The 14,716-nt window shown below is 34.5% G+C and overlaps 1 protein-coding gene across 3 annotated transcripts in view; it reads right to left on the reverse strand.

Moving 5' to 3' along the window:
- The window catches only part of CNTN1 (contactin 1), a 359,783-nt gene that overhangs the window by 154,441 nt on the left and 190,626 nt on the right, over positions 1-14,716 (reverse strand). For 2 of the 3 annotated variants that reach the window (XM_045873624.3, XM_045873625.3), the window contains 3 exons: positions 11,425-11,532; positions 9,990-10,022; positions 1,367-1,499 (listed from right to left, as the gene is read on the reverse strand). In XM_045873624.3, coding sequence (XP_045729580.1) covers positions 1,367-1,499; positions 9,990-10,022; positions 11,425-11,485 — 227 coding nt within the window. In that variant the 5' untranslated portion in view covers positions 11,486-11,532. Of the gene's footprint in view, positions 1-1,366; positions 1,500-9,342; positions 9,959-9,989; positions 10,023-11,424; positions 11,533-14,716 lie in introns of those variants that run through there. The other variant, XM_045873626.3, reaches the window with a different exon arrangement.

The following is a 14,716-nucleotide window of genomic DNA, read 5'->3' on the forward strand; positions in this document are numbered from 1 at the left end:
TGTTATCAACCTATCTAGATAGATACATACTGAAAAAATTATATGTTTCTTTGAAAGCCATAAAACCTGTGTTTCAGCCCTGGATCTGTGACTTACTAACTCTGGATCCAGTCAGTTTATTTATTCAAGATTCAGCTTCCTCTCCTATAAAATTATGTGCTTGGATTAGATCTCCTCTACAGATCCTATTAGTTATACTATTCCATGTCCATAACTATGTATATAAACTCTCATTACGTGTGGCTTAAGGGTAGAAACAAGTCTAGCCCATCAAATATTTTCAAAATAAATGTGTTACTTATAATTTATAAAATATCTACTTATTTTGCATTCCCATGCATGAAATTGAAACAATAAAAATAATTTCAAAGGGATGGTGCTTTTGGACCTAAATTCATATTTTATTTTAAGAATAATTTTGTAATTTAGCCCAGAGATTCACAAGAGTCTCTTGAACTCAAGAGAAAATGTGTTCAATTAGGATTAAATTTGATAACTTTTTATAACAATAGAAAGTTGTTTTTCTATTGAGAAAAAAATACTATGAAAATCAATCTTGTTGAATGACAACCTTCAATTAAGTTAGCTGACATTGACATACTAGAGCCCCAATTTCCCCATCAATCACTTGCTTTGTCTTCATGGAACTATTTCACAGGTGAAATTCAGATCCATTGGTGTTTGGTTAATTTTTAATCTTATTCTTTGTATCAGACTAGAAACTGTTAGTATAATTTTCTGAACCATCTGAGGCAGAAAAACCTATTGTTACCTTTTATAAAGTTATTTTTTATAACATAAATAGGTATCCCAGAAAAACAGAGACATATTGATATAAATTATCTAATTTTAAGAAATTTGCTGTATTGCCTAGAATATAGATTTGAGACCACTGAAAAAAGTGGTGCTGTCTAGAATTATGTATGTAAGTTCTCTAGATGTAGTTGATATAGGAATATTATCTATAATATGTAAGTATGAGTTATTCAGGTTGATGCATCTAAGAACATTTTATCCTCAAATGTATATTTAAATTGTGAATGATTTTCATATAACCTTGTATATGCTTAATAGCATGATCACCATTTGACAATTTTTAAGTGGATAATATCAAATGGCATTAGCATTATCTGTGCAGGAAATAGGAAGTGGATTATTTGCACATATTTAAGTTAGGAAAACTTACTATCAATTTGGGCATGAAACAACTCTATTTTAATAACTTACATGTCAATATTTTTGTTAATATCCCTGCATTTTGTTAACAACCTTATATTATAGCTTTCTCTATCAGTACAGGGTCACAGATGCTCATCTATAATCTAGTCTGACACTCCACTGTGAAAAGAGCAGTGAGGTACATTACTTGTAAACTGGGAAAGGGCTGGCTCGTGCCCTACAGTTTAGTGAAACTTTTCCTTCTGGTGATTCCTCTGGATAAATGGTATTGATTGGCTGCTCTTCAAAAATTGGTCCAAATCCTTTATCTTCCTCAGAAACTACAAGAAAAATAAAATTATTTTACATTGTGCTGTCTTATAAGTCAAAGATTTGGATACATTTAAAAATGTTTTGGAAAAATGTTAGAAACATCAAATCTCCATTTCCATTCAAAACAAAGATATTTGCCTCCACAATCCCGAGGAAAAAATTTAGGTGCTTTATTCAAAACTCTTTTCTGTCCATCTCTCATTATTTCTCCCAAAGCACCCGGTGTTGTCATGCTTAACTATATAGCCCCTCAAACAGGTCAGGCCTTCATGCGTCTGAGCCTTTGCAACATGTTTTTCCCCTTTCTGGAATCACCGTCTCATTTTTCTCCTCCTATCAAAACCCAGACAGTCCTTTATGACTCAGCCACAGTTAGTTCCTTCGCCACCTCTCACCCCTCCTAGTTTTGGTTGGTCCTCATTTGTGTTCTCACCCCTCCCCACACAGCTTCTGGCACTTAGCACACCTTCTGTGATTCTTGATACAACTGTCTGTTCCGTGAGACTGCAAATGTTTGGAACAGGTGGCTGCGTCCATAATCTCCCAGCTAGCTGTCAAGCAGTCTGGAGCACAATAGGTGCTTAATGATTTTTTAATAAGAGAATGGATGAATTTCTAGAAGCTCTGGGGAGATTAGTCTCTTGTTTATTTAGTTTTTCTAAACCTGTGACCAGCACCTGTACTCAGTATCACCTAGAACAGTCAATGAACAAATTATTGGGATCTGACCAACTGGTTCAGAATTCATCACAAGCAAACCCAAGTTGGGAAGCAGCTGGCTCTCTGGAAGGGAAGAGTGATGCTTCACAGCAGGAAGAGGAGAAGAGATTCACTCATATGACATCAATGTGGCAGCATTTACAGAGAAGAGCTAAGAGCCATATGCCCCACATGAATTAATACTAGCATATGTGGCTAGGAAGGATGATATTCTTACGTAAGATCATTAAAATGTCTCTGCTAGAGCAAAGCCATGGTTCATTCCTCCAATTATTTTTTAAGAGAGAGTTTAAAGCAAACACCAGAGACATTTTGTCTGCTCCAACATCAATCCTGAAGATGAGAACTTTGTTCCAGCTTCCATTAATGAGCAGTTTCATTATATCATTTAAATCTTGCCTCAGTACTATTTACAATGCCTTTGGAAAAATTATTTAAACTCTCCAAGCCTCAATATCACCCTTTAAAAATGAGAATAATAATAAAATCTATCCCATTAGACACTGTGAGAATTATTTTGAGACAATACACATAAGACAGTAGTGTTCCTGGCTCACAGTCAGCATTCAATAAATACTGATTTTGTCAACGTTCTTGTGAATTTGCCAATCTTTTCAAAATTTGATTTATATATCTTATGTATATCTTATGCATATCTCATCATACGTGTATATATATATGTATATCAACTCATGAAATTTCTAAAAGCAAGAGGCCATGTTTTACTCACTTTTGTTGCTCTGGTGTTATTAGTGTTGTATCAACACATATTTGTATACATGTAGGTGATCAATAAAATCCTCAAGTTAGTTTCTCCTAGTTTGAAGCATTAATTTTTCTAAGCTTGCCTGAAATATTTCAAAGGGAGATGCTTCATTTTTAGTTTGGAATTTGCTGAAATTGCCATTCAAGAATTTACGACCTCAGTTCATTCCCTATTACCATCTTACTTTAGATAGCAAATTGCTGGGTCAAAATCAAAGGAATCAGAGAAACTGAGATTTAGTTTCACCAATGCACTTCTCCTAACTGTTGTTTTATGCAAGCCATTTGTCCTATGTGGAGTCAACATTTAAAAAAGAAAGGAATAGGCACACACGCCCTCAGGGCCCACAGACCTAAGACAACCATTAATAAGATCACAAATGCAAGGTGTTCACAGAAGCCCTATGCTAATGATTTTGGAAGTCCTGCTGTGAGCAATGTCTATTCCATATCCTTCTTGAGGTTGTAAAGGCCAAAAATGCATATAACGTTTTCTGCTTCACTTCTAATAATTTTCCTAATGATGCCCAATATTTCCTGGCCTTTTAGGATATAACCGCACACCAGGGGAAATGAAGAATGAATCCCAAATCACTGACAACTACAGACTTTCATTTGGATGTAGGCTCTAGACTTTTCAATCTCTTAAAGAAATGACCTTGTACTTATCTATGATAAAAATCATATGCCATTTTTCTTCCCATTTGAACAACTTTATAAGCTCTTCCTTGGGTCTCTCCCAATTGCACAGCTTTTCTGATTGGAACAATTTAGTAACACCTGCTAATCTGGAGATTCTGCGGTTTCTTCCCAATTCACATGAAAATGTTTAAAAAGACAAGCAGAGAAGTGCAATTTTATCAATATATTTAGATTCTCTTCTTGAAGACAAGATGACTTCTATTCCAACTCTAACCCTGATCAATGACAATTTTAGTGTGAAATTTTTCAATTTTTTAAAAATTTAAGTAGACTAGATATTTACAGGGTAAAAATAAATATTATTTAGAGAATTTTTAAGCTCATAAATATCTTCTGAGTACATTGTTTATATAAAAAGCCTGATGGTGAGTTTTTAGACACAACATAAAAAACGTGATTTATTAAAGAAAAAAAAAAGACAAGCTGGATTTTATTAAAATAAAAAAATTACGTTCTGTGAAAGACACTCTCAAGAGAATCTCAGGTGTTCAAGTTTGGGGGTTTTCCTTGGGTTATCTCCAACTTGTATTCCACAAGGGGCAAATTGGAGGGACTTGCAAGTAACTAAATCCCTATCTTATTTAATAATAGGGATATATTAGTGATTTCACACTATTTCACAAAATTTGTCCTCATCTCAACAGGTGCAGGGTTGTATTAGTTAAAACCTCTTTAACATTATTGTATTCCAATGTAGAAATAGCCAGTCCCAGCCTGTCTAGCATCTGCTTCCACAGTGCCCACTGACAGTGGCATTAGAGAGGTTGGAATAATCCTAAATTCTCAATTTATAATTTCATTAGCTTTCTTGAAACAACTACTCTGAAGTAGTTACGTCACTCTGAAGTAGTTACGTTCATACCAAATGGGCTTCATTATTTAAAGTACCGTATTTGCCTTCAAATTCAACACAGACATAAGCATACATCTATGTGAAGGTCGAGATTAGATTGGTAGATTTGCATATTTTAATTAAATGCATAGTCTTAAATATTTCATTTGTCAGTGTATCTTCTGATTTTAAGGCAAATGCTTTTGAGACAAATGTTGGTCAGCTTTTAGAAGACTGAGGATGTTTTAAGTAGTTTCTTCATCTTAATCATATGCATTAAAAATAAGTTTAATTTGGGCGCCTGGGTGGCTCAGTTGGTTAAGTGACTGCCTTCAGCTCAGGTCATGATCCTGGAGTCCCAGGATCGAGTTCTGCATCGGGCTCCCTGCTCGGCAGGGAGTCTGCTTCTCCCTCTGACCCTCTCATGCTCTATCTCATTCTCTCTCTCAAATAAATAAATAAAATCTTTAAAAAAAATAAAAATAAGTTTAATTTTTTCTAGAAAAGATAACAGCAATGAAATTTTCCATTGAAAACAATGGAATGTCACATAATAATAATGATGAGACTATATCTATTGCCAGGCAATACCTCAAGGGGCATATATAGAGATTAAATACTTTTGGGGTGAATTGGGTTGAAATTTATATGCCAAAATGGATAATATTAGTGCCCCATGCTATTTTTGTTTCTCATGACAAATACTCTTCATAAATTATATGTATATACTTCTTCATACTCCACTTCCATCTGGCCTTTATAGGAACAGACAGTGAAACCTTCAGGGGATAAAAATATGAAGCTAATTTCCACCAAAATATTGGATTTATTTTTCACATTGAGAGAACATTGCATTTAAGATAGTTCCCCTGGCTCATTCTCTAGGTCAAAAAGCAGAATAGGACACACTTCTCATCACAGTAGTACTTCTGGTATTATTTTACAAATATATGTTTCATGCTTTTGTAAAATGTTCAGGCCTAAATAAAAGAATGTATTCCATTAGATGGTTTAGCAATTACTGCATATATTTTATTTGGGGAATATATTCGGGCCCTTGAAAGATAAATTACTCAAAACAAGCTTTTGAATTGCCTGGGCATGCTCAGTGAACCTCTGAATGTTATCCTCATAACCCCCTTGAAGAGTATCTGAGCTCAGCACTCTGTTCTCTCAGCTAGGGCACTCGGGTGAGGAGAAAATAAATTTCTGGGAGAATACAAGGCTCAGAAAAGGATTCATTAATGCGAGCATTATACTCTCAGCCAACAGAAAATATGTCCATCTTACTGCGCTTTTTTCTACAGCTGTGGAAGTAATTAGATGATAAATTATGGTGCTTTGGATGTATTATGGGGTTACAGGGCACATGGAACAAGAAATAGGTATTATGTTTCAGAAAAATAAGATTACTTTTTAAATACGTGTCCTTTTTCTTACTGGGTAGATTCTTCTAAAAAGGAGCACAAAATTATAGATGGCTTCTCAAGCTAATTAAAGACAGCATTTCAAATCACTCTTTCTTTTGATCTGCTCTTAATGTAAATTCACCAGTTTTCTACCACATAATGGTAGTCTTCTGGAGAAGTTAAGTTCATTTCTTAAATTTAATCATGAAGATTAACAAGAAAGAATGAAATCATATAGGATTATTTGTTGTCAAATTTACAAATGTAAATGACAGGCAAAAACTACTGCTTTTTTCTGTACCATTCTCAGTTCCATCATTAACATAATCAGTTTTATTATTTAAAATGGGATTACTTCACCTCTCACTATGTGGAGATGGTCCACTGTAATCTTGCTCTTCTATTTCATTTTTGAAAATTGAAAGTATAATTATGACTTGTACTTGAGAGATTTTTTTAATTCATTTTATATCTATTTTGAAACAAATTCTATTTCTCATTCCGTAATATGTCATCTCAATCTGTTAGTTATAAAAACATACTTCTACATAAGTATGTTATAAGAAGAGTCACAGGAAAAGAACTATTAGAAAAAAAAGCAATGGCAAAAAATTTTGAATAGAGTCTAATACTGGGATTTTTACAATATTTACAATGTTACAATAATTGTGGGATGGTGAGGGTTACAAGCCTCTTGAAATACAATAAATTCTCTAAGTGAGACAGTATTTAAAATGACTCAAAGAATCACTTTTTCTCCTGTCTTCACTGTCAACCATTCCCCACTAGTAAGGGAACAAGGATGTTTAGAGCTTGGGCTTTGAATACTTGGATACCCTAATCCTTTAGGGTCATTGGTAATATATAATATTGCAGTAATTTGCCATAACTAAAATATAAAGGAATTGGTTTGAAGAACTTATAGCAATCAAACTGTTAGAACAAAGACTGGGGTCAGGTTAGCAGAAAGGTTTACTAAATTTCCCTTTGCATGGCTTTACTGCCCAAGAGCCTATGAAGTCTCTCAATAGCAGCCACCTCCTTGCCCTAAGGTCCACTGCTAAAGCCTCTACTCAGTGTTTTCCTTAACTGTCTAGGCATCTTTCCATACCTACTTCACGTATACCCCACTATGTAGCATGCTCCAGTTGGTGCGCCTACTTTTATCAGTTTGCCTCCTCAGGCTATCTCTAGTCTATTTTAATTGATAACAGTGACTGTATCACAAAATAATGATAAGCTAGTGAATGCTATAAAATCTCAGTCATAATTAGAGATAGAATAATGCTTTATGAATGAAAATAATGCTAATTTAAAAAAATCATGAAAATTTGGGTATAAGTACTATAAAGACACAGGAAATTCCATATCAGCTCTCTCTTCAGAATTTTAATTTTCCTTGATATTAGCTTTGAATATTATCATCATATGATAATCCCATTGTATAAATTAAAGATTATGTCATACTCTAATTCCTATAGAATAAGGATTATACTGCTAATTTACCTCTTCCCCTTATTGTTTTTGTCACTAAATTACAAAGGAATTAAAGAGATATTTATTTTCATTCTAGGTTAGCCTCAGTAAAAGTTGGTCCTGAGATAGCTGTATCTTATTATTAAAGTAAAAAAGACCATAACTGAGAAAAGCATCTAAAATAAATATTTACTCTCAAATATTTAGTTATGAATTAAATATCTGAACATTACATGTTCACTGTATGGAACTTAGTTGTATTCAGTCTTTTATCTCAATAGGACACATGTTGATTTCATACAATCCAAAAAATAAAGAGGGAAGAAATTTTTAAGAGATGTGGAAAAGAGTGGAGTTAGGTTTGATGATTTTTTTAATAAGCCTTGGTGTACTTTATTTTTCAAACTAAAAATATCTATGTATTCTTAATGCATATATTTTACTTAAAAGCTAGTCACCTAGGCTATTAAGATTATTATGTAGTAATAGTTAAAACTATTATATATCCAAGATAATATATTGGATAGAACTCTCCCATTCATAAGTGAAAAAAAAAAAAAAACACCTCAATTTCAACTCACCTAAGTGGTGTGGCAGATATTGTTTCTTGACTCACCAGTGCCAGTTCTCCCCTTCTACCCTGATGATAAATGTCAGATATGCTCAAGGATCAAATCTTCCCTCCCATGACTCAGAAGTACAGGTTGACTATCATTAATGCCATTACTCCTTCCTACGACAAGCTTGGTGGTAAATTCGTGACCCAACTCTGGACATTGAGGTGTTTAGAGATCTATTGAGAGGTCTCTTGCTTTTAAAAAGAAATAGATATGAGAAAAAAATACACCTCTTTCACCTATAGATGTTAGGTCTACACGTAATATCTGCAACTGCAGCACTGTTTCCAATAGGTCAAGTAGAAAGCCTGAGAGTTGACTATTGGGTTCACAATATGTACATCACTGGTGACATGGGCAAGGCATCTTGGTTGAATGCTGGTGTGAAAGTCTGATTGCAGTAGATTCAAAGGAAAATATGGGTCAGAGAATTGAGACAGAAAGCATAGTTGGTTTTTTTTTTAGTAATACTGAAAAGAAGAATAGATAAGTAGGATATTAGCTATAGGGTGTGGGGTTTGCAGATAAATGATTCTTTAAATGAGAGAAATTATATGTATTTGTATATGTAACTGTATGTTGACAGCAATAATCCAGTAGAGGGAGAAACTGATGATGAGGAGACACAGGGGGCAATTGCTGGAGCAATGAACATAAATAAACCAGATGGGATGGGATAAGTACAAGTGTTTGGTTTAATATGACGACATGTATGAAACGAGCAGGAAGATGGAGTGTATGAGCATAGATGTAGGAGGAGAGTAAATGTAGTAGCATGAATTTGTGGAAATTATCTTCAGGTTGTCTCTAATACCTCTGTGTAACAGGAAGCAAAGTAAGGATGGCAAGAAGTTGTCGAGTTTTGAAGGGAGGGGAGCAACTATGACATGATCTAGGAAAAATGAATTCATTGGAGAAGTGGAGTATGTTTGCTGGGCAATACCAGCTGTTCACTTGAAGGTAGCAGTTATGAATTTAACTTGATGTCAGTCATCATACATGAGTTTTTTTTTTTCTTCTTCTTAGTAACAATTAGCTGGGTGATCAAAAAAGTTTGGTAATTTTTGGATATTTTACAATTCTTCCCTCCTCAGAGATTCACAATACTTTTCTCTTAGTTTAATATTATTGGTTGAATTGTGCCCCCACAAAAGATATGTTGAAGTCCTAATCCCTGGTACATCAAAATGGGACCACATTTGGCAATAGGATGTTTATAGAAGTAATCACGTTAAAATGAGGTCATTAGGTGGGCCCTAATCCAGTATGACTGGCAAACTTAAAATGAGGTAAATTCAGACACAGAGGCAGACACGGGAGGAAGACATACATTTGAAGATGGAGGTGGACATTGGAGTCATGATGCCACAAGTCAAGGAAAGTCCAAGGCTACTCAAAGCTGGGAGAGGCAAGGAAGAAGCCTTCTCCTACAGGTTGCCTCTATTTCTGGCAAGAAATGTTCAGTGGTTGAAGTAGAATCTAAACTAGCAGAATTAACAGTTATATGTAATAAATCATAAATTTATAAATTTATAATAAATTCTGCAACATCTTTGGAATACTAATTAAACTGAATCTTAAGGTTCTGAGGTCACTAACTTTAGTTCTATCTCTTTCAGCAAAGCAAGAGGCTTTCCAAAGTAAGTTAGGTGTTTACAATATTTAAAATATTGCTTCAAAATTTAATAGCATAGAATTGTTACAAAGCATGCAGGAAAAAATATAGGCCACATGGAATATTTTCTATCTGCTACAATCCTCTAATAGCATATTTGTTTTTGGTGTATACATTCAATTCATTCTGGCAATCAAACAACTCGTCTTGTGACCCCAGATAAACCATCTTACAAAATCTCCAAGTGATCTAACATTAACCATTTGCCTTTAAGTTTAGAGAGTTAATAGCTTAAAGTAGAGATGAAATATGGTTCATTTGAGAAAAACTATTTTTTTAAATTTACCCTTTCATTAACTTACCTCCATGACCATATCTTCTGTACCATGTAAACTCTAAGAATAAAAGAAAAAGCAATTTTAATCCCAAAGCAGCTTTCAAGTTGTGGTCTCAAACATCAATCAAATAACGGAGATACTAGTTAATGAAATGACATTGGCGGCCCTTTACTATTACAGCTGATGTATCATCACATTTGCAACTATTTATTTCATGTCTTGCATTTTTATAGTTGCATTAAAATTTGTGGTCAATAGAATTAGGATGAATTTTTCAGTACTAATAAGGTCATTGTTTTATTTCATTCATGAAGATAAGACTTAGCCACAATAAAACTACCACAAAGTTTTCTTTATTATATTTGTATAATATGTATATAAATATGCATGTAATTGTGTGTGTGTGTATGTGTATAACTCCTGTGGTTATAGCCATATAGTTTAATGTCATTAAAATTCTTAAGCACTGATGAAATTATTATATTTTATGAATTCTGAAGTCATAATAAAAATTACCACCAAAATAAAATAGCATTTTTATTTCCTTAATAATAAACAAGAAATGTAATAGGATGCCTAGCAGGTTCATCATTAAAACAATCAATGAGGATTGATACATGAAGGATAAGATCCATCTATGTCTTGAACTTAATTAACAACTCAACAGGTATTTACTGAGCTAAGGTAATTGAGATGACAGTATTAGAAAAATTGATTGTTAGAAAACATGCTGCTTTCAGATAAAAATATAATGCATCTCTCCCTGTAGGAAATATTTCTGAATCCTTAATTGCCTTTGAAAGATAGAGTTATAGTATTTGTCCCAAAACTAGAGCACTTTCAAAACTATTTTGTTATTCTTAATGTCCTTGAACACATTGTAGATTATTTTAAAATTGTTTTTCACAAGACTGACCAGCCAGTAAGAAAAATTAAATTATATCAACTTACAAATAAATAGATTAAAAACAAAGGTAACAAACGTTTAAAACGCATTACTGTCTAATTATTTTACTACATTTTTCTTTTATTTAAGCTATTGAGGTTACCTGAATATACTGTATCTATATGGTGAAAATACTATATAATGGTAAGCTGTTGTATATCTTTTCCAACAGCACGTTAAATTATGTCAATTTGCCAAGATTGGCCATAGCAGGAATATTTACTCCCCAGCAACTGACAAATGCTACACAGCAGGGATATTTTTCTCTCCCAGAGGTCCATTTTTTAAACATTTACCAGCTTACCACTACATAAGACTGATTAAATCTTGTGAAATTTTACTTGAAAATAAAAAGAAAAATAGGGTCAGCTTTAATATATATTAATTTACATATCTGACACAGATGTCAAAAATATTAATTTTAACTTCATGTACCAGATTTAATAAAGTGAATACACACATATTAATTATATTGACATAATTCATGGAGAATATGCAAAGGATATTTCTTACCTGATAAACAAGTTGTAAAAGATACTATCACAAGGTGACTGACAAGCAACCACATTTTCATCTTGTATGTATAAAGGTTAGTTTTTATGGTAGCTGGATAATAAACACCTGCATCAAAAACAGAAAAGAAAAAAAAAAAGGATAGGATAGAAAAAAAAAAAGGAAAGGTAAATGCTCATTATTTGGGGTCAACAATATTATTGATTCAATTTTATTTTATGTTTCTTATTTATAGAATAAGTTTTAGCTTATTTAAATATATTTGTAAGCACCATGTTTTATGAAACAATAGACTTGGTATCAGGGTTATCAGCTGCCTCCAGGATTGACACTGTAGGAACATGAGCAAGTCACTCAATTGGTGTGTTCTAGTTTTTAACTCTAACAATTGATCATAACAGTATTTTTTTCTACAAATGGCATAGTTGCAAACATTTCCATATCGATCAATTTAATTGAAGATCATATTTAACTGAAGGGCTGGTAGGAAGATTCAATTAAAGATATGTTTGTATAAGAGCTTTGTAGAGCAGAGCACAAAATCGGAACTTTGAGAAGTCAGCTCCACTAAGGGACGTCGCTCCAGTGGCTAAGCGGGGAGGTGGAACCCTCATGGGACAGTGTGGTCTCAGGACCCTTGGTGTCACAGAAAGACTGGGGGTGCCTGAGTGTGGCAGAGCTCCCAGGTATCAGAGCAGGGAAGCCAGCTGCAGAGATGGAGCCGAGGAGTGGGCTCTCAGCTCAGGGTTGCCATAAACCATGATCTGTGGCATAGTCGGGCCACTGCTCCTCCAGCAGGGACCCAACAAGCGGCAGATCCGGGGAGACTCCCCTTCCTTCCCTGGGAGGAGCGGCACGGGAGCGCACCACAGGGACCTGCTGGGTTTGGAGACTCCACACGGGGTCAGGTGCCAGAGATAGAAATGCTGGGTCACAGGCCGGGTGAGCATGGAGTGTGGCCAGAGACTGGGGAGACAGGAGTGATTGACTGCTTTTCTCTGGGGGCGCACTGGGGAGGGGGCCCCAAGTTCTTGGCTCCTCCAGGTCCGAGAGTGGGAGGCTGCCATTTTCATTCTCATCCTCCAAAGCTGTAGGGAAAGCTTGCAGGGAACAAAAACTCCCGATTGCAAACCTGAGCAGATTACTTAGCCGGTACCCAGCAAGGGCGGGGCAATTCCACCTCCAGCAATGACATTTGGGGACAACGGCAATAGGCCCCTCCCCCAAAAGATCAGCAAGAACAGCCAGCCAAGACCAAGTTTACCGATCAATGAGAACGGCAGAACTCCAGCGCTAGGGGAATACTGCACATAGAATCCATGGCTTTTTTCCCCATGATTCTTTAGTCTTTCAAAGTTAATTTCTTTTTTAACTTTTTCTTTTTTTAATTTTTCTTTTTCCGTTTTTCAACCAACATATTATCAATCCCTTTTTTAAAAAATCTTTATTTTTCATTTTTAGAATCATATTCTATCCCTTCATAGTAGTTATATATATATATATGTTATATATATATAAGTATATATATATAAGTTGTTCTCTCTTTAAAATTTTGGGATACAGTTTCTTCTAACAGACCAAAATATACCCTACATCTCTAGTGTATGGCTTTGTTCTAGTCTCCTGCCTGATCACATTCTCTCCCTTTTTTTTTCTTTTTTTTTTAAATCCTCTTCTTTCTTTTTTTCAAACAACTTCTTATCTTATCAATTCCTTTTATAAAATCTTTTATAATTTTCATGTTTACAGTCATATTCCATCCCTTCATCGTATTAACCCTTATTTTTGTACATATATAAGTTTTTCTTTCTTTAAAATTCTGGGAGGCACTTTCTTCTAACAGACCAAAATAGACCCAAAATCTAGTGCATGGCACTGATCTATGCACCAGCCTGATCATATTTGATCATTTCTGTTTTTTGTTTTTGTTTTTGTTTGTTTTTATCTTTTTCTTTTTCTTTTTCTTTTTTCTTTCTTTCCCTTTCTTTTCCCCCGGTTTCAGGTCTCTTCTGATTTGTTTAGTGTATATTTTCTGGGGACTTTGTTACCCTGTTAGCATTTTGTTCTCATTCATCTATTCTCCTCTGGACAAAATGACAAGATGGAAAAACTCACCTCAAAAAAAAGAACAAGAGGCAGTACCGACTGCCAGGGACGTAATCAATACGGACATTAGTAAGATGTCAGAACTAGAGTTCAGAATGATGATTTTAAAGATACTAGCTGGGCTTGAAAAAAGCATGGAAGGCATTAGAGAAACCCTTTCTGGAAAAATAAAAGAACTAAAATCTAACCAAGTCAAAATCAAAAAGGCTATTAATGAAGTGTAATAAAAAATGGAGGCTCTAAGTGCTAGGATAAATGAGGCAGAAGAAAGAATTAGTGATATAGAAGACCAAATGATGGAAAATAACGAAGCTGAGAAAAAGAGAGATAAACAACTACTGGATCACGAGGGCAGAATTCGAGAGATAAGTGATACCATAAGATGAAACAATATTAGAATAATTGGGATCCCAGAAGAAGAAAGGGAGAGAGGGGCAGAAGGTATATTGGAGCAAATTATAGCAGAGAACTTCCCTAATTTGGGGAAGGAAACAGGTATCAAAATCCAGGAGGCACAGAGAACCCTCCTCAAAATCAGTAAAAATAGATCAATAGCCTGACATCTAATAGTAAAACTTACGAGTCTCAGAGACAAAGAGAAAATCCTGAAAGCAGCTCAGGACAAGAGATCTGTAACCTACAATGGTAGAAACATTAGACTGGAACAGACCTATCCACAGAGACCTGGCAGGCCAGAAAGGACTGGCAGGATATATTCAGAGCACTAAATGAGAAAAATATGCAGCCAAGAATACTATATCCAGCTAGGCTGTCATTGAAAATAGAAGGAGAGCTTTGTAAACTTATAGACATCATACAAAAGTGGTATATTAGGATTACCTGTTGGTGGCTTGTGGAAATTTTTTTGCCAGAAATGTTAATTTTTTCAAAACTAAAATATATTGACTAATAACATTTCATCCATCTTCCTCTCCTTCCCCTTTTTCATTTATTCATTCAACAAAAAGTAAAAGTAAATAAGATCCTTATGTGTCAGCAAGGGAGAATCTAGGTTTTGTGGGGCCTTATCTTTAAAAGTTGGGGAGCTGTATTTAAAAAGGAGAACAAGACAAAAATTACTGAGGTAAACTAAGCCACAAAACTATGCAGTAATCTAATTACAATACCTTGCTTTTATAAATTTTGCAAAAACACAGCATCATGTAATTATACTGGCGAGGCTTTG

Source organism: Mirounga angustirostris, unplaced genomic scaffold (assembly GCF_029215605.1).
Source record: "Mirounga angustirostris isolate CCGP_5_RB_7025 unplaced genomic scaffold, mMirAng1.0.hap1 SCAF_5, whole genome shotgun sequence".
Lineage (NCBI taxonomy): Eukaryota > Metazoa > Chordata > Mammalia > Carnivora > Phocidae > Mirounga > Mirounga angustirostris.